This window comes from Vipera berus, assembly GCF_964194415.1.
Source record: "Vipera berus genome assembly, chromosome: 5".
NCBI classification, from domain to species: Eukaryota; Metazoa; Chordata; class Lepidosauria; order Squamata; family Viperidae; genus Vipera; species Vipera berus.
Window position 1 is genome coordinate 103,301,205 of NC_138207.1, and position 18,071 is coordinate 103,319,275.

The 18,071-nt window shown below is 44.4% G+C and overlaps 1 protein-coding gene across 1 annotated transcript in view; it reads left to right on the forward strand.

Annotated features, from left to right (window-relative positions):
• ZMIZ1 (zinc finger MIZ-type containing 1) overlaps nt 1-18,071 on the forward strand; it is a 276,626-nt gene that overhangs the window by 113,076 nt on the left and 145,479 nt on the right. Inside the window, 1 exon segment of the mRNA XM_081329950.1 lies at nt 14,347-14,452. Within this exon segment, the coding sequence (XP_081186076.1) occupies nt 14,393-14,452 (60 nt within the window). The 5' untranslated portion in view covers nt 14,347-14,392.

Sequence of the window (18,071 nt, forward strand, 5' to 3'; positions counted from 1 at the left end):
GGATTTTTAAGAAGAGACTGGACAGCCGCTTGTCTGACATGGTGTAGCCTCTGCTGCTTGAGCAGGGGGTTGGACTAGAAGACCTCTAAGGTCCCTTCCAACTCCGTTATTCTGTGTTCTAATAGGGACTGAAGGTTGCTGCGAGGCTCACCGTGCAAACCATGGTGTAACGGGTGGTACCAAATAAATCTGGGTTGAACTGGAAGACCCCCCCCCCAAGCTCCCGTTCAACTGTGTTATTCTCTTATTCTGACCTCATGAGAAGGATTGAGAAGAATGTCTGTCCCCGCTATTCAGAGAGAGAGCTCTGGAAAAGTACTTTGTGACTTTATCTGAAACAAATTGGCTTCTCTCCCTCTCTCCCTCCCTCCCTCCCTCCCTCCCTCCCTCCCTCCTTCTTTCTCTCCCTTCCCTCCTCTTTCTCTCCCTCCCTCCGTCCCTCCCTCCCTCCCTCTCTCTCCCAACCTCCTTTCCTCTTTTCTTTCCTCCCTCTCTCTCCCCCCCCCCTCTCTCTCCTTTGCACGTTTAGAGGTTAGAGGTAAAATAAGAAACTTGGCATCTGGCTCAGCGGAGCCATTACAAGATTCCGGCGGTCCTTGTGCCTATCCCGCCTTTGAAAGCCGTCCATTTTAATTCCTCAGGCCAGAGGTTAAAATCACTGCCCCCCCCACCTTCACCCCCCCCCCCGCCCCCACCGAAGAGTCCAGCTTTCTTTCTGGTGGCCAGTGACCCCCAGGGAGAGATGGGGAGAAAGCACAATCTGCTTGGATGGCAATCTCTCTCTCTCTCTCTCTCTCTCTCTCTCTGTGTGTGTGTGTGTGTGTGTGTGTGTGTGTCCCTCTCTCCCCCTGCAAAGGAGCTGCCGGGGCTGGGTATCATCCCCGTGCGGTCTTTTTTGTTCCTTTTCGTAGAGGTCACCGCAATCTCCATATCCTTTGGCTTTATGCTATAATCAGGCTGCAGATGGGCTTGATGAGAAACGCATGGCCACTGCCGGCCCTGGGGGATCCCAGCAAATTCACTGCTGCAAGCTGTCATTCCTCTCTCTCCTCTTTCTTTCCCTCTCTTTCTCTTTCCCTCTCTCCCCTCCAGATCTATGAGGTTGCAGCACCCTTCTGGCAAAGGAGAGTGCTCTGTGTGTGTGTGTGTGTGTGTGCGCGCGCCAGGCTTTCAAAGACGTGGATGGTGGAGGAGGGCGGAAGGGGGGAAAGTGGAGCAAGGCTTTTCAGAGCCCAGCGTGGCCGCCCTCCTCGCTCACACTTCAAGTCACCATAAATTAAACGAATCCATTCCCGCCCCTGGCTGAGGCACGGTGGGGTCGGGGCAGTCCGCAGGCCAGCGTAGAAACCCCAGATAGTCCTCGGCCGGCTGCCTTGTTGCAGGAATCTGCAGATGATAACAAAACACTTCTGGGGAATCTCTTCTCTTTGCCCGCTTGTTGAGGGAGAAGATAGCAAGGCACGAATCCTCTCTTTTTGTCAGCCAGGCGGAGCTCGGGGTCGTGGCGTCTGATAAATACATCTTTACCAACATGGTGGGGTATTTTGTTTTTTTTTCCCCTCTCCCCTCTTTCCCCATCCAACTCTTGAGATTTAATGTGACCATTTCCCACCCAACCCAGCCGTGCGGTTTAAAGGCAGTCCTCAGCTTACGTTCTGTCGTTAAGCGAGGCAATTGCTCAAGAGAATGGGGGGCCATTTTGCCGCCTTCCTAGCCACCGCTGTTAAGTGAATCGCCGCATTTATTAACTGAATAACCCGGTTGTTCAACGAATCTCGCTTCTTCCCCATGGAGTTTGCTTGTTGGACGGTCGCAAAAGGGGACCGTGAGGAGGCTACAGCGGTCCAAAGTGTGAAAAAAAGTGATCATTAAGTCACTTTTCCCCCCCGCTGTTGTAACTGCAAACAGTCACTAAACACATTGTTGTAAGTCGAGGAGTATCTATTTGGTTCCTACTATCTCGGTTGTAAGTTCACATTTTATTTTATTTTTTTACCAGGAGCAAAGTGAGATTTTAAATCTCGGGCAATTCCTCAAATTTTGAATCAGGCTCAAGTCCCTCCTGAAAAAACATTATTTAAAAAAAAAAAACGAGTCTGGTACAGCATTAAAGATTTATACACAAATATATTCACTCGGGTAAGTTTTATCCCGGCCCAGAAATACAGGTGTAGGAATCATTCAACTCTGGGAAAAACTTGTTCAATGGTTTCTGCTTTGTTTGTTTGTTTAATTATGTTGATTAATCCCCGGTGGTTATTTATTTATTTGCTTGTTTGTTTCAACGAATCCTACCCCTTAAAGCAAAGGAACGTAATTACGAGTAAGAGGTATAAAGCAAGGATATTTAAACTAGCTAAAGAAATAAACTCCTGTAAAAATTAAAGATGAAATGAATTGGATTTAATCTTAATGCAACTGATGTGTGTTCAGATTTAACTTTTGTTTCTAAAAATAACGATCAGTTCAATTCAGCTTTATTATAGTCAATACCTCTATTATTAATCAATGAGCGATATTCCGTCTCTGCTGCCCTTTTTATGCGTCATCTAGGCAGGAAACGTCAGAACTGGGAAATGAGTTGCTGGAGGAAAAAAATGCTTCTGTTGTTGTTTATATTTGGAACTCAAGACAGGGTGGTTATGAATTTTAAGGGTTGTGTCTCCACTGCATGCTGGAGGACACGGGTTTGGACAAAGCAGCAATAAAGATCAGCTTTTCAAGATTCAGTTGCGCTGCAGTTCAGTTTCAAAATGAAATCTTCATCCTTTCCAATGGAAGAGGATGTCGGAGTCATGTTGAGTCTGTCGGTCTCAAGTCGGGCACTGTGTAGACAAAGCTCAGAACTCAACTTAAAATCATGGCTTCATCATCATCATCATCATCAACATCAGTCAAGTTGGAAGGGACCTTTGAAGAAAGCCTATACCATTTCAGACAAATGGTTGTCCAGTCTCTTCTTAAAAAACTTCCAGTGTTGGAGCATTCACAGCTTCTGGAGGCAGGTTGTCCCACTGGTTAATTGTTCTAACTGTCAGGAAATTTCTGCTTAGTTCTAGGTTGCTTCTCTCTTTGGTTAGTTTCCATCCGTTGCTTCTTGTCCTGCCTTCAGGTGCTTTGGAGGATAGCTTGACCCCCTCTTCTTGGTGGCAACCCTTGAGATATTGGAACACGGCTATCATGTCACCCCTAGTCCTTCTCTTCATTAACCTAGACATACACAACTCCAGCAACTATTCATATTTTTTAGCCTCCAGTCCCCCGATCATCTTTGTTGCTCTTCTCTGTACCCTTTCTAGAGTCTCAACATCTTTTTCACATCGTGGTGACCAAAACTGGATGCCGTGTTCTAGGTGTGGCCTTACCAAGGCATTCTAAAGTGGTATTAACACTTCACGTGATCCTGACTCTATCCCTCTGTTAATGCAGCCTAGCAGTGTGTTGGCTTTTGTGGCAGCTGCAGCACACGGCTGGCTCACATTTAAGTGACTGTCCGCTAGGACTCTGAGGTTCCTCTCGCAGTTACTACTATTGAGCGAGGTACCACCTATACTACACCTGTGCATTTGGTTTTTCCTGCCTAAATGTAGAAGCTTACTTTTTTCACCGCTGAATTTCATTTTGTTAGATAGCGCCCAGTGTTCGAGTCTGTCCAGATCCTCCTGTATCTTAAGCCTGTAACTTCTGGAGTATTGGCTATTCCTGCCAGCTTGGTGTCGTCTGCAAATTTGAAGAGTTCCCCATCTATCCCCTCATCCAAATCATTGATGAAGATGTTGAAGAGCACTGGGCCCAGAACAGAGCCCTGGGGCACCCCACTACACACTTCCCTCCATGTAGATGCGCTTCCATTGGGGACCACACGCTGAGTACGGCCTGTCTCCTAGTCACAGGATCGAGGCCAGGGCATATGCGGTCCGTCCTGTGTTTCCCCAGTCATTCATACAAGTACAGATCGTCCTGGAGTTACGACGGCAATGGCCCAAAATTCCATTGCTAAATAAGACCGATGTTGATTTTGCCCCATTTTATGACGGTCACAAAAGGGGATCATGTGACTCCAGGAAACTGCAACTGTCATAAATATGAGTGGCCAGGCGTCCAAATTTTGATCAGGTGACGATGGTCTGCCACGATGGTCGTAAGTGTGAAAAATGGTCATAAGTCACTTTTTTCAATGCCGTTGTAACTTCGAACGGCGACTAAATGAATTGTTAGAAGTTGAGGACTGCTGCTCAACGTATGACAGGTCAAGTTAGCAACCGTTGGAAGTTACTCGATCAAATTTTACCTTTCCAAGGTAGCTCAACATCTTCCTCTCTGTTTCCTTTGACCAGTCGAGAACCTTTTGGCCATTAATTATTGCATCTTCCTTCCTTCCTTCCTTCCTTCCTTCCTTCCTTCCTTCCTTCCTTCCTTCCTTCCTCCCTCCCTTCCTCCCTCCCTCCCTCCCTCCCTCCCCCTTCCTCCCTTCCTTTCCTTTCTTTTTTCCTTCCTTCTTTCCTTCCTTCCTCCCTCCCTCCCCCTTCCTTCCTTCCTCCTTCCTTCCTTTCTTTCCTTTCTTTCTTCCTTCCTTCCTTCCTTCCTCCCTTCCTTCCTTCCTTCCTTCCTTGCTTCCTTCCTCTTTCTTTCTTTCTTTCTTTCTTTCTTTCTTTCTTTCTTTCTTTCTTTCTTTCTTTCTTTCTTTCTTTCTTTCTTTCTTTCTTCCTCCCTTCCTTCCTTCCTTGCTTCCTTCCTCTTTCTTTCTTTCTTTCTTTCTTTCTTTCTTTCTTTCTTTCTTTCTTTCTTTCTTTCTTTCTTTCTTTCTTCCTAGCAAATGCCTGTTAAATCGTACAAGTTGTCAGGCTGCGTGTGGTATTTAGTCTTGACATTAACGCTGTTTGATCAAGCGGCCCTGTTCCGCCACGTCTCTGAGCACAGCCCTCTTTGAGCATGGCTGTCACGGAGAAGGAGAGCAGCTCCCTCGCTCTCTATTGGCCGGCACCCCCGGGGGTGGGAAAGATGGCAGCCAAGAGGGAGATAGTTAATCAATAATCACAAGGTCAGCAGACGGTGTCAGCTTTGGTGCCCCCTGTTAGGAAGCAGAAGCAAAAGGATTTGTAGGGACTTGTAAAGGCTTAAACACACACACACACACACACACACACACACACACACACACACACACACACAAATGAGACACAGCACACCAGCATGGTGCCAGCCGTCTCAGCTTCAATAGAAGAGAGTCCTCTACCGGCAGGTTGCAGAAAGGCATCCTTGGAATAAAAAGGACACTTTTGCCTTCTAAACACCTGCGATGCTTCTTTATGTTTATTTCAGAATAGAGCTGGAAGGGACCTTGGAGGTCTTCTAGTCCAACCCCCTGCTCAAGCAGAAAAACCTACACCAACTCAGACAGGTGACTGTCCAGTCTCCTCTTAAAAACCTCCAGCGTTGGAGCATTCACAAATTCTGGAGGCAACTTCTGTTCCTCTGGTTAATTGTCCTCCCTGTCAGGAAGTTTCTCCTTAGTTCCAGGTTGCTTCTCTCCTTGGTCAGTTTTCATCCGTTGTTTCTTGTCTTTGCCTTCTGGTGCTTTGGAGAATAACTTGACCCAACTCTTTTTTTGGGGGGGGGTGTCAGTCTCTCAAATATTGGAACACGGCTATCGTGTCACCCTTCATCCCCATTTTCTCTAGGCTAGCCAAGCCCAAATCCTGCAGCCGTTCTTTGTATGTTTTAATCTCCAGAGCTTTCCTCCTCTTGGTTGCTCTTCTCTGCCCTTTTCCCAATTTTTCCATTTCCCTCTTCCATTTTCTTTTTTTTTTCTTTTTTGGAAGAGAAAATGCTTTGCTTTTTGTCACCTTTGGGGGTTGTCTTCTGCTCTGGCATTTTGACTTCTCTGGTATATACAAGTTTGCATTGGGCAAGGAAGGCCAAACGATGCCTGCGTTTTATTTCCAAAGCGGAGAGACAATTACGGGAGAACTTTTCATAAAGTAGATGTACGTCACTTGGGAAATCCGTACCCATGATTTCTGATCCTGATTAAGGCTTGCTCCAGGTCCCCGAGCTGTGTGTTTTTATGCATTTTTCACTTTTGAGTTAAGGGGCTCAGAAATAACGTAAGGCTCCAAAAATAACTATTATTATCGATCATCGCACAGTCAGACAGATGTTCAGACTGGATTTGGCCTTTTTGTCTACCTATCGAGTCCTTCCCAAGGACCTGGGATAGGCAGATGTGGATGTTTGATGGTATCACAGATCTCGTCGCAGGATGGAAGCAGTTCCTAGTAAGGCTGCCTTTTGCAATTGACTGATGGCGAATTTGTCAATGCCGATGATGGTGTTCAAGTGGCGCTCCAGTTGTTTTGGGATGGCACCCAAGGCGCCTATTACTGTTGGTACCACACTTGCTTTACCTTTGCCACAGTCGTTCTATTTCTGTTTGTAGGTCTTTGTATTTTGTTATCTTCTCCAGTTCTTTCTCCTCTATTCTGCTGTCTCCAGGCACTGCCACGTCCATTATCCAGACATTTTTGTCTTTCTTATCGACAATTGTTAAGTCCAGGGTGTTATGTGGCAGGTGCTTGTCTGTTTGAACTCTAAAGTCCCAGAGCAGTTTAACTTTATCATTTTCTATGACTTTCTCTATTTTACGATCCCACCAGTTCTTGCTTATAGGCAAATGACATTTCTTGCAGATCTTCCAGTGCACCATTGTTGCTACCATACTTTGTCATGCCGCTGCTTGTAGTCAGTATTGTTGTTGTTGTTGTTGTTGTTGTTGTTGTTGTTGTTATTATTATTATTATTATTATTATTATTATTATTATTATTATTATTATTATGAGGTTTCTCTCACTGGCGCGTCTGTCCTGGCAGCTGAATGTTGGTCAGGAAATGTCTAGCGAGGCTTTTCAGGAAACAGGTAGAATTAATTTCCTTTTGTATTTAACTGCAAAAAAAGTAGACAGGTTGTCCTTTGCTTACGACAGTTCGCTTAGTGACTGTTCAAAGTTACGACGGCACTGAAAAAATGGAGCATTCTTTACACTTACGACCGTTGCCACATCCCCAAGAGGACAGGATCAAAATTCTGAGGCTCGGCAACTGGGTTCCTATTTACGACGGTTCCAGTGATCCCACTTTGCGACCCACTGGCCAAGTCAATGGGGGAAGGGCAGATTCACTTAGCAACCACGACGTTTCACTCAACGGCGGTGGCAAGGAAAGCTGTAAAATGCGGCAAAACTCACTTAACAACTGTCTTGCTTAGCGACACAAATTTTGGGCTCCAAAATTCGTGCAGGTCGTAAGTCAGACGACTTGCACTTCTTGTGTTCTGGGAGAAGAACACGTGTCCTGGCTAGAGTCCAAATAAAATGAAAGAAAAAATATATATTTCATATCAAAATGTCCCGCCTCATTCTTTACGATGTACCTGTTTTACCATGGAAAGGGTTGATGATGATGATGATGATGATGATGATGATGATGATGATGATGATGATTATTATTATTATTATTATTATTATTATTATTATTATTATTATTATTATTATTATTTTAAAGCCTCCTGGATAAAGATCCATGCCACAATGGGTGCATCTGTGGAACCCCCACCCTTTGTCTTAAAGCAGCCTTTTCCTGATTAGGTAACTGATTAATTAGCTGGTGCAGTTCCCTCCCATCTTGTTCCTAGCCTGGTCTAGTATTTAACCAAAGCTACTTATTAAAAAGCAATTTGTCTGCATCCCAACGTATAAAGAGACGGAAGAACTGCTTCTGTTTGGTTCGGTTGTCGAAAAGTTGTCAGAGATTTGTAGACATTGTGTATCGTTTCCCTTTATAAAAAAAAGACGCTGACAACAGACTACAGAATAAAAAAAGGCGAAAGGGACCTTGGAGGTCTTCTAGCCCAACCTGGAGAGTTTTAAGGAGAGCGAGGGGGCCACTGAATGTTTGCTCACTGTTACTCTTTAAAATACAATTGCCTAGGCCCTATGATATGCTTTAATAATCCCTCTGGGCTGGAGACCCATAGAAATCCCAGTAATCAAATGAAATAATTAGACTAGACTAGACTAGACTAGACTAGACTAGACTAGACTAGACTAGAATAGAATAGAATAGAATAGAATAGAAGATATGGAAAGGAAATTAGAATAGAATAGAATAGAATAGAATAGAATAGAATAGAATAGAATAGAATAGAATAGAATAGAATAGAATAGAATAGAATAGAATAGAATAGAATAGAATAGAATAGAATAGAATAACAGAGCAGGAAGGGACCTTGTAGGTCATCTAGTCCAACCCCCTATCTTATCAGGAGACCCTACACCATTTCTGACAAGTGGCTGTCCAATCTGTTCTTGAAAGCCTCCAGTGATGAAGCTCCCACAACTTCTGAAGGCAACTTCTGTTCCACTGGTTGATTGTTCTCACAGTCAGGAAATTTCTCCTTATTTCCAGGTTGAATCTCTTCTTGATCAGTTCCATTCATTATTCCTTGTCTGGCCTTCGGGAGCTTTGGGAAATAGGTCGAAAACCCCCACCCCCTCTTCTCTGGGGCAGCCCCTCAAATATTGGAACGCTGCATTAATTTAATGTATATTATTTACCAGGGACGGTTGTTGCACGGTTACTATCTTTTGTGTATTCTGCTGCTGCTTTGTGAATGGCCAAAAAAGTCTGGCTTGATTGCAGCAGCCCACGAATCGAATAATAAAAAAAATGCAATGAAAATAAATATGACCCCCACTTTCGGTACGTTAAATATTAAATCTGAGCAAGGGAGGGAAGGAGGAAGACACACACGGTCTTGAACAAGGCACAAGCAGCGTGCTGAAACAATCCCCTAACATTTCTCTTGGTAGAATAATATCTTTGTTCCTACCAGAGGCCGGGATTTGCAACACTCTTACACGCACACAAGCCACACAAACACAGCGGCTTCCTCAGCTCCCTCTCTTTGCAGAGTTCCTTAGGAATACCACAACTAGCCGATACATCCATAGGATTGTTTGCTGTCGCTTTTTTTTCCCCCTCCAAATGCAATCCCTCCTTCTCCTCCACCACCACCCCTCCAGTCTCCCACTGTTTCTAATAGTGGCTTATTAATTTGTTTATTACGTTTATATTGTGCCTTTCCTTTGGGGAGGTAAGAGAGGCGGGGCGCGGTAGCCTTTCTTTTTTTCCTCCTAACGACAGCTCGGATAATAACGGTAGTTAAGGGCCCCCCAGGGGCATGCATCCCTAACTCAGCATTTAAAATTAGTCTTCAGCCAGGATGTAGGGCTCTGCCTGGGTGAAAATTTTGCCCTTTGAATCTTCAATCTTTTTTTTTTCTCCCCCTCCCGTGTTCCACCTTCCCCCCCCCCCGTGGGAGTTTGCGTGGCGGGTGTGGAGCCGTGCAATGGTAGGGCCTGCGCTGGTGAAAGAGTGGCTTTTAGACTATGGTTTGAGAAATGTCCCGGTTACCTTTGCCCTCTGTGCTGTTTTTTTTCTCTGCCGAAAGGCTCCTGAGCATCCGCCGGTGTTAGAAATCTTTTTTCCCCATGCTTGAGAAATTGATCGTAGCTATGGCGTCTCCTGCGCTCTCTTTTTTTTTAAAAAAAATTATACACCTGTACACCTGGCGCACCTCCGCCTCTTACGACTTGCAAGGCAAACCTGTTGGTCCTAATAGTAATAATAATAATAATAATAATAATAATAATAATAATAATAATAATAATAATAATAATAATAATAATAATAAAAGTTGGAAGGGACCTTAGAGGCCATCTAGTCCAACCCCCTGCTCAGGCAGGAAACCCTATACCATTTCAGGCAAATGGCTGTCCAGTCTCTTCTTAAAAACTCCCAGTGTTGGAGCCTTCACAGCTTCTGGAGGCAGGTGGTTCCACTGGTTAATTGTTCTGTCTCATCTCCCCTTGCTGATTGTCCGACTGAAAAAATCCTGGTTTGGTAACGAAACCTGTGCAAGAAAAAAGCCACCATGCTCAGAACTCCCAAGGATGCTTTTATTTTTTCCTTCACCCCCCCCCCCCCCGAAAAAAGGCAAGTGAACTTTCTTGGTTTGTTTGTTTGAAAACGTTTCGCTTCTCATCTAAGTCACTCCTTTGGTTCAGCTTCTTGGAGGAGAAGCGAAACGTTTTCCAAGACAAATAACCAAGGAAGGAAGTCCAGTTGCCTTTTGGGGAAGAAGGAAAAAAAATCCCTTGGGACAACCGTGACCTAGATGATGGAGGATCTCTGTAGACACCAAGGCCAGAGAGCAACAAGAACCCCACAGTTCATCCGTAACCCTACAAATATTCTCTTCTCCCAGTACTGAAGAATCCACTGTGGTACCCCAGGAAAGCCGGTGGTCTCCCAAAACACAGTTAAAAACATCGGCGCTCTTACTTGGAGTCCTAGTGGACAATCCCTTCAATATGAGCCAGCCGTGTGCTGCAGCTGCCAAAAAAGCCAACACAGTGCTAGGCTGCATTAACAGAGGGATAGAATCAAAATCACGTGAAGTACTAATACCACTTTACAATGCCTTGGTAAAGCCACACTTGGAATACTGCATCCACTTTTGGCCACCATGATGTAAAAAAGATGTCGAGACTCTAGAAAGGGTACAGAGAAGAGCAACAAAGATGATTAGGGGGCTGGAGGCTAAAACATATAGGGAACGGTTGCTGGAATTGGGTATGTGTAGTTTAATGAAGAGAAGGACGAAGGGTGACATGATAGCAGTCTTCCAGTATCTCAGGGGCTGCCCCAAAGAAGAGGGAGTCAAGCTATTCTCCAAAGCACCTGAAGGCAGGACAAGAAGCAACGGATAGAAACTAGTCAAGGAGAGAAGCAACCTAGAACTAAGGAGAAACTTCCTGACAGTTAGAACAATTAATTATTGGAACGACTTGCCTCCAGAAGCTGTGAATGCTCCAACACTGGAAATTTTTAAGAAGAGACTGGACAGCCATTTGTCTGAAATGGTATAGGATCTCCTGCCTTAGCAGGGGGTTGGACTAGATGATCTCCAAGGTCCCTTCCAACTTCTTATTATTATTATTATTATTATTATTATTATTATTATTATTATTATTATTATTATTGTTGTTGTTGTTGTTGTTGTTGTTGTTATTATTATTATTATTATTATTATTATTATTATTATTATTATTATTATTATTATTACTACTACTACTACTTTACGCCGCAAGGAAACGGTAAGATGGTCCCGAGTTCCCCAACAAGCATCTTTTATTTGTTTTCTCTTGTCCATTTCTTCTGAGCGATTAACGTGCAAGTAAGGCGTCCGCTGCTTGCATTGGTTACTTGTCTCCGCTAAGACTGTCGATGTCTTTGCCAGATGCTGAATAATTAAATTTAAGATTTATCTGAACAACCTACAAGCCAACTTGAAATTCCGAGTGAGCACACTTTGAATAAGATCGAGTCAGCCGGCGTTAAATCCAAAAGAAGGGAATTGAACTGTGGGGTCCTTCGTGTGCTCTCCGAGTGTGGTTGTTTTCTTTCAGATGTTTCATTACCCATCTAGGTAACATCATCAGTGCTAGAAGGGAGTGAGGTTTTTTTTCCCCCTCTTATTTTGATATACAGGTAGTCCTGTAATGACCGTTTGAAGTTCCAACGACACTGGAAAAAGTGACCGTTTTTCACACTTACAACCGTTGCAGCATCCCCGTGGTCACATGATCAAAATTCGGATGCTTGGCCAACCGATTCATATTTATGACGGTCACAGTGTTCCGTGGGGGTGGGGGTGTCACATGATCCCCTTTTGTGAGTTTCTGACGAGCAAAGTTCAACAGGGGAAGCCGGATTCACTTAGCAACCGTGTTATTAATTTAACAACTGCGGTGGTTCCCTTAACAATTGTGTCTCGCAGAATGGAGCAACACTCACTGAACAAATGTCTCACTTATCGCCAGAAATTTTGGACTCAGTTGTGGTCATAAGTCCAGGACAACCTGTATTAGTGGCTTGCCCTGTCAGTATTGGCGAGGCTGTTCTTAGACCTAGATTTATATACCGCTTCTCAGTGCTTTACATCCCTCCCCAAGCGGTTTACAGAGTCAGCCTGTTTGCCCCCAACAATCTGGGTCCTCGTTTTACCGACCTTGGAAGGATGGAAGGCTGAGTCAACCTTGAGCTGGTCAGGATCGAACTCTTGACTGTGGGCAGAGTTAGCCTGCAATAGCAATAGCACGTAGACTTATATATCACTTCTCAGTGCTTTACAGCCCTCTCTAAGCGGTTTACAGAGTCGGCCCGTTGCCCCCAACAATCTGGGTCTTCGTTTTACCAGCTCGGAAGGATGGAAGCCTGAGTCAACCTTCATTAATTAGGTTGTTGTGTGCTGTTAGGTTGTTTGTCTGAGCGGTGTGTCGGTTGTGTGCTATTAGGTTGTTGGTCTGAGCCGATAGTTCCTTGATTGGGGTATTGTTTACTTCTGGACGGCTGGTCTACTCTAGTTAGTAAGTAAGCTTGATGTGAATTGCTGGGTTGGAGGTGTTTTGCGCTTGAGATTTTCCCCTTCTTGGCTTTTTGATGGTCTCTTTTGAATGGGATGCAGATGTTGTTTATGTCCCTGTGCCCGTTGATGGCTGATGTGAAGAGTAGATTTCTACGAATTCTCCAGCGTGTTCGGACTGAAGCTTAAGAAAAGAAAAAGTTTAGACTGCAACTACGGTTAAGGATTCCTCGCCTGTACTGCGCTAAAGTAGATTTACGATTCCGGAATTATGAAACAGGCACCATCTTTGTGTGTCTGTGTGTGTGTGTTTGTTTGTTTCACAAAACATGGCTCTCCACCGACAAACTGGCTTTATCGAACCCATTTGTGTCTGAAATAGGGAATGGGGAGGAGGGCTGATTACATGCAAGTCCCCTCATAGCCAGAGCAAAATCCCTTTCTCTGCAATCTAATCCAGCAGGAGACACGGAGGAAGTGCTATCGGAGAGGCCTCCAGACAGCCTTGGTGGGGAGGAGAGGGGGATGTTTTGTCTGTGTGTGTGTGTGTGTGTGTGTGTGTGTGTATGTGTGTGTGCATGTGCAGGACGCATTGCCCAGCAGCATGGATGCTTCTCTGACCTCCTCCATCCAGTGAATTATAAATGATTTTCCAGCCTATTGGAGTCACTTGAAGGAAAAGGTTAATGTGAGCAGAACTCGTGATGCCTGTCAGCTTAGGGAAAGTTGCGCTCGGTTGCAGGGCGTGTGTTTTCCACACGCGTAGCAACCCAGGTGAACCTTTGGGGTTTCCGGCAAATATGTAGGAAAAGAGCTTTGTTGGTAAGACAATAAAAACCCAAACACAAAGCGGTTAACATTGCGCTTAAGAGCTCAACAGTCCATGGTTCCACACTGGCTTTCCATACCTCTACGCTTCCCTCTACCTTATTTACTTATTTCGTAGCCTGCCTCTCTGATCTTGGTAACTAGCTCAAGGGGACAAATGCAGTGCTCCCATCTGAAAAGTCCTCCGTCTGTGCAGCCAACCTGCAAATGCTTGCTTTACATTTAGGATGCGGTGTTTAGGCGTGGGCAAAGGATGCGCAAAAGTCTGGAACGCTCTAGGGCAGGGGTAGGCAGCCTTGGCTCTTGTATGACTCGTGGACTTCAACTCAGCCATGCTGGCTCAGGAATTCTGGGAGTTGAAGTCCACGAGTCATAAAAGAGCCAAGGTTGCCTACTCCTGGCCTAGGGTCTCCTGTGTGAGCAGGGGGTTGGAGTAGAAGACCTCCAAGGTCCCTTCCGACTCCTGTTCTGATCCCCTGATTCCTCCTATTTGTCCCCCAGCCTTTGTTTAATCTAAATGTATGTGTTCTATGAATGCTGATTTAAGCTTAGCTCAGGTAGAATCAGAGTTCTCTTTGTGTGCATAAGCAAACAATTCTTCACGTACGGCTTCAATGGGATTTCACTTCTGGAGTTAACGATCCATCCTACGTGGGTTTAATTACATTAGTGTTTTTCCTCCAAGTGTCATCCTATTAAAAAGTCTTTTGTCACCAATCTGGTAGAAGAGCCAGTATTGGGTTAAGGAAGAGATAAGGGCAAAGAGAAATATTTTAAGAGTGTAATTGTGAAAAAACGGTGGTTGTAATGTCCCAAAGATTTAGACTCGAGCTGGAAAAATTTCCAAAATATAAAATTTTCCTTAGTATAATTAGCTTATGCTTTGAGTCCTCACGCTCTGCTTACTTAGCAAATAGGGTCAAAAAGAAGTGGTAACATTCAAGAGCTTAACCGCATTAGAATTGGCAGAATTGTAACTTGCTGTTCCATTAGTGATTAATTTTTTTTTATTATTTTATTTTCGTATCTTACAGCTTGAGGGATTTTGATGGCTTTCAGGTAGAACTGGAGACAATCGAAATGAATTCTATGGACAGACATATACAGCAAACTAATGACCGGCTGCAGTGTATAAAACAGGTAAATTAAAGATATCTCGTTGGGGGGCGTTACAGCATTGAGTGTCGCAAGGACTTTGCGTCAAGTCCCTTATTGCAATGGCGGTTCTCAAATACATTTCCATTTCTTCTTGAAATCTCGTGCTTCTCTATCCCAAATTGCTCAGACTGGAAAAGTGTTTGAGAACAGAGTTGGACAACTCGCCACGGGACAATTCAAGCAAATGCAAAAGTGTTGTGTTTTTTTTTTAAAAAAAATCCATTTATATCCCGCCCTTCTCCGAAGACTCAGGGCGGCTTACAAGCTTAGCAGTAGCCTTCATTCTATGTATATGCCTGCTTATTAGGGCTTTCACACACACACCCCAAGCGGCATTATTACAAAGTCAGCTTAATTGCCCCCAACAATCTGGGTCCTCATTTTACCTGCCTCGGAAGGATGGAAGGCTGAGTCAACCTTGAGCCTGGTGGGACTCGAACCTGCACTAATTGCAGGCAGCTGGTGTTACTTAAGGAGGCATTAGCCCACTGCTCCACCAAGGCTCAAGTTACAGTAATTCCAATGGATCCATGACCAGTAATACTAATAATAAAATAAAGAAAACTCAATCCAGACATGCAAGAGTTAACAATCATTTCGACAGAAATGTGTCAGAAATTATTAAAAGTAACTGAATGAAAGGATCAATACAAGTGTTCTGTTGGCCTGCGGTGAGCTGGCTGTGGGGAATTGTCCTAGACCCTTTTGAGAAAGGACAGTATAGTCTATATAAAACTTCATGAGATGCTAATAAATAAATAATAAATAAATCAGCAGATTCGCACCGAATTCTGCATATACCGAAATGTCCTTACTTGGAGACTATTTTGTAAAAAATGGATCCAGTGTGGAAGGTTACAAAGAACATGAAAAAAACAAAAATCTGTGTATCATGTTTTCCCCTAAAGTAAATAAATTCTTGGACACCTGCTTTTTGTTGTTAAAAAATGTGGAATGTTTGCTAGAAGGCTTGTCTTCAGGACCAATTTACGGAGGAACAACAAAATAAGTTCCAAGCAAATTACATACAAATTTAAAATTAATCCTCCTTGTCATCTGAATGGGCAAACAACTGGAAAGTATGATTAAATATGAAAGCGTAAAGCAGATGGGCTTGGGGGAAAAGTAATCAGTGTGACTTTGGGCAAATCATGAAAATGTAGCCTCCTTAAGTTGAATTCAGGTTGCATCTGATAGTCTTTGCAGAGAGAGAGAGAGAGAGAGAGAGAGAGAGAGAAATCCTTCATCAAGTACTTTTAATAGGTGCTTTTATTGATAGAGGGACGCAGTGGCTCAGTGGGTTAGGACGCTGAGCTTGTCGATCAGAAGGTCGGCAGTTTGGCGGGTCGAATCCCGAGTGCCGCATAACAGAGTGAGCGCCTGTTACTCGTCCCAGCTTCTGCCAACCTAGCAGTTCGAAAGCACGTAAAAATGCAAGTAGAAAAATAGGGACCGCTACGGTGGGAAGGTAACAGCGTTCCGTGCGCCTTTGGCGTCTAGTCATGCCGGCCACATGACCACGGAGACGTCCTTGGACAAACGCTGGCTCTTCGGCTTTGAAACGGAGAGGAGCACCGGCCCCTAGAGTTGGAGACGACTAGCACACATGTGCGGGGGAACCTTTACCTTTTACCTTTATTGATAGAATCATCATAATAATATATGTGCACGAATTGAAGAGAAACAGAAATGTCATGATTTGCAAATTGAAGTTGAACGATTGTGGAGGAAGAAACCAACCAAGGGTTGTCCATATAGTCATAGGAGACCTTGGAGCAATACCTAAAGGGCTGCCAAAATACATGGAAATTTTGAATTTATTAGACCTGAATATTCTGACTTGGCAGAAAACGACCCTACTCGGAGCTGCCTATATACTCAGACGCTACCTTAACAGCATTTAGGTCCTTAGTTAGGACTTGAACTGTTAAGTTTTCACCAGTCCCAGACTGTGTATCAAATAGAAGATAATGACGATGATGATGATGATGATAATGATGATGATAATAACAATAATAATAGTATAGTAGTAGTCGTAGTAGTGGGGGTGGCTGTACCTGGAGACAGCAGAAGAGAAGAGAAAGAACTGGAGAAGATAACAAAATAGAAAGACCTACAAATAGAACAACTGTGACAAAGGAAAGGAAAGGCAGTCCCAGTAATAATAAGCGCCTTGGGTGCAATCCCCAAACAACTGGAACCCCACTTGAACACCGTCGGCATTGACAAAATTCACCACCTGTCAATTGCAAAAGGCAGCTTTACTCGGAACTGCTTCCACCCTGCGACGATTTCATTAACACCATCCAACGTCCAGGTCTGCTTATCCCAGGTCCTTGGAAAGGAGTCAATAGGTAGACCAAAATGCGAGTCTGAACATCTGGCTGTGCGAAAAATCAAAATAAGAGAATAACAGAGCGGGAAGGTACCTTGGAGGTCTTCTAGTCCAGCCCCCTGCTCAGGCAGGAGACCCTAGACCGTTTCGAACAAACGGCTGTCCAATCTCTCCTTAAAAACCTCCATTGATGAAGCACCCAGAACTTCTGAAGGCAACTTCTGTTCCAACGATTGTTCAAATGTGTTGTAAAGCTGGAAATTGTCAGAAATGGTGTAAGGTCTCCTGCTTGGGCAGGGGGAGGGGGGGCGTTTGGACTAGATGACCTATAAGGTCCCCTCCAACTCAATTCTAATTCTAATTCTAAAATACAAAAAAGCATCAACCAAATGGCCAGGATCTTGAGTGGGATGGTGGCAGTTAAACCTCTTAAGAGGAATAGCAAACCATTTAGAGCATGAATGAAAGATTATTTTGGGGGGGGCATCTAATAAAAAGCCCCCTTTTTACAACCCTGTGTAATTTGGGGTAGAGTCGGAGGGACTGGATGAAGCTGAGTGTTTACCGGCCAGATCCTTGGGTAAATCTAATGGCAATTTCGATTTCCGTATTACTGTGTTTTGTTTGGAAAGGTTGGTTTCTCCCAACTTTTCAGATCTCCTTCCTCATCGGCCCTTGAAAACCTTTTCACATTTCCCATAACCCTCCAAAGTTTTCCCAAAAGTCAGGAGTGGGGGGGGAGAGGGGTAAAACAACAACAACTCAACAGTCTTCTTTCTAGTCTGGATGCGGAAGGATGTGGACAGTTTTAAATGCATGGGGGGGAAAGAGGAGGGGGAGAGATGGGGAGAGGGCTCATAATTCTTCTGGCTTCAGTTGCAGCACATTTTGTAGACTGGCTGGCAACAGTTAGTATTTCAAGGAGACAGGCAGCCTCTACTCCTGGCCTACAGAAGGATATAAATGGTAATCTGGTCCAATCGGAGTATCAACTTCCAGCAAGGGGTCAAGCGAAGTTTCTCTGTCTTTAACCCAGACATCACCCTTCCGTTGCCGCAAGGGATCCGACAGCCTTTGGAAAACCACGGTGCTCTTTGCATCTCTCTCCCTCCAGCCCTCAGGTAGCTCTTGACTTAACGAGCCCAACGGAGCGCAGAATTTCTGTTGCTAAGTGAGACATTTGTTCGGTCAGCTTTGCCCCTTTTTATGTCCCTGCTGGCCACAATTGTTGCTGTGTCAGAGAGTTGCGGAGGCCACTTGGAGGAA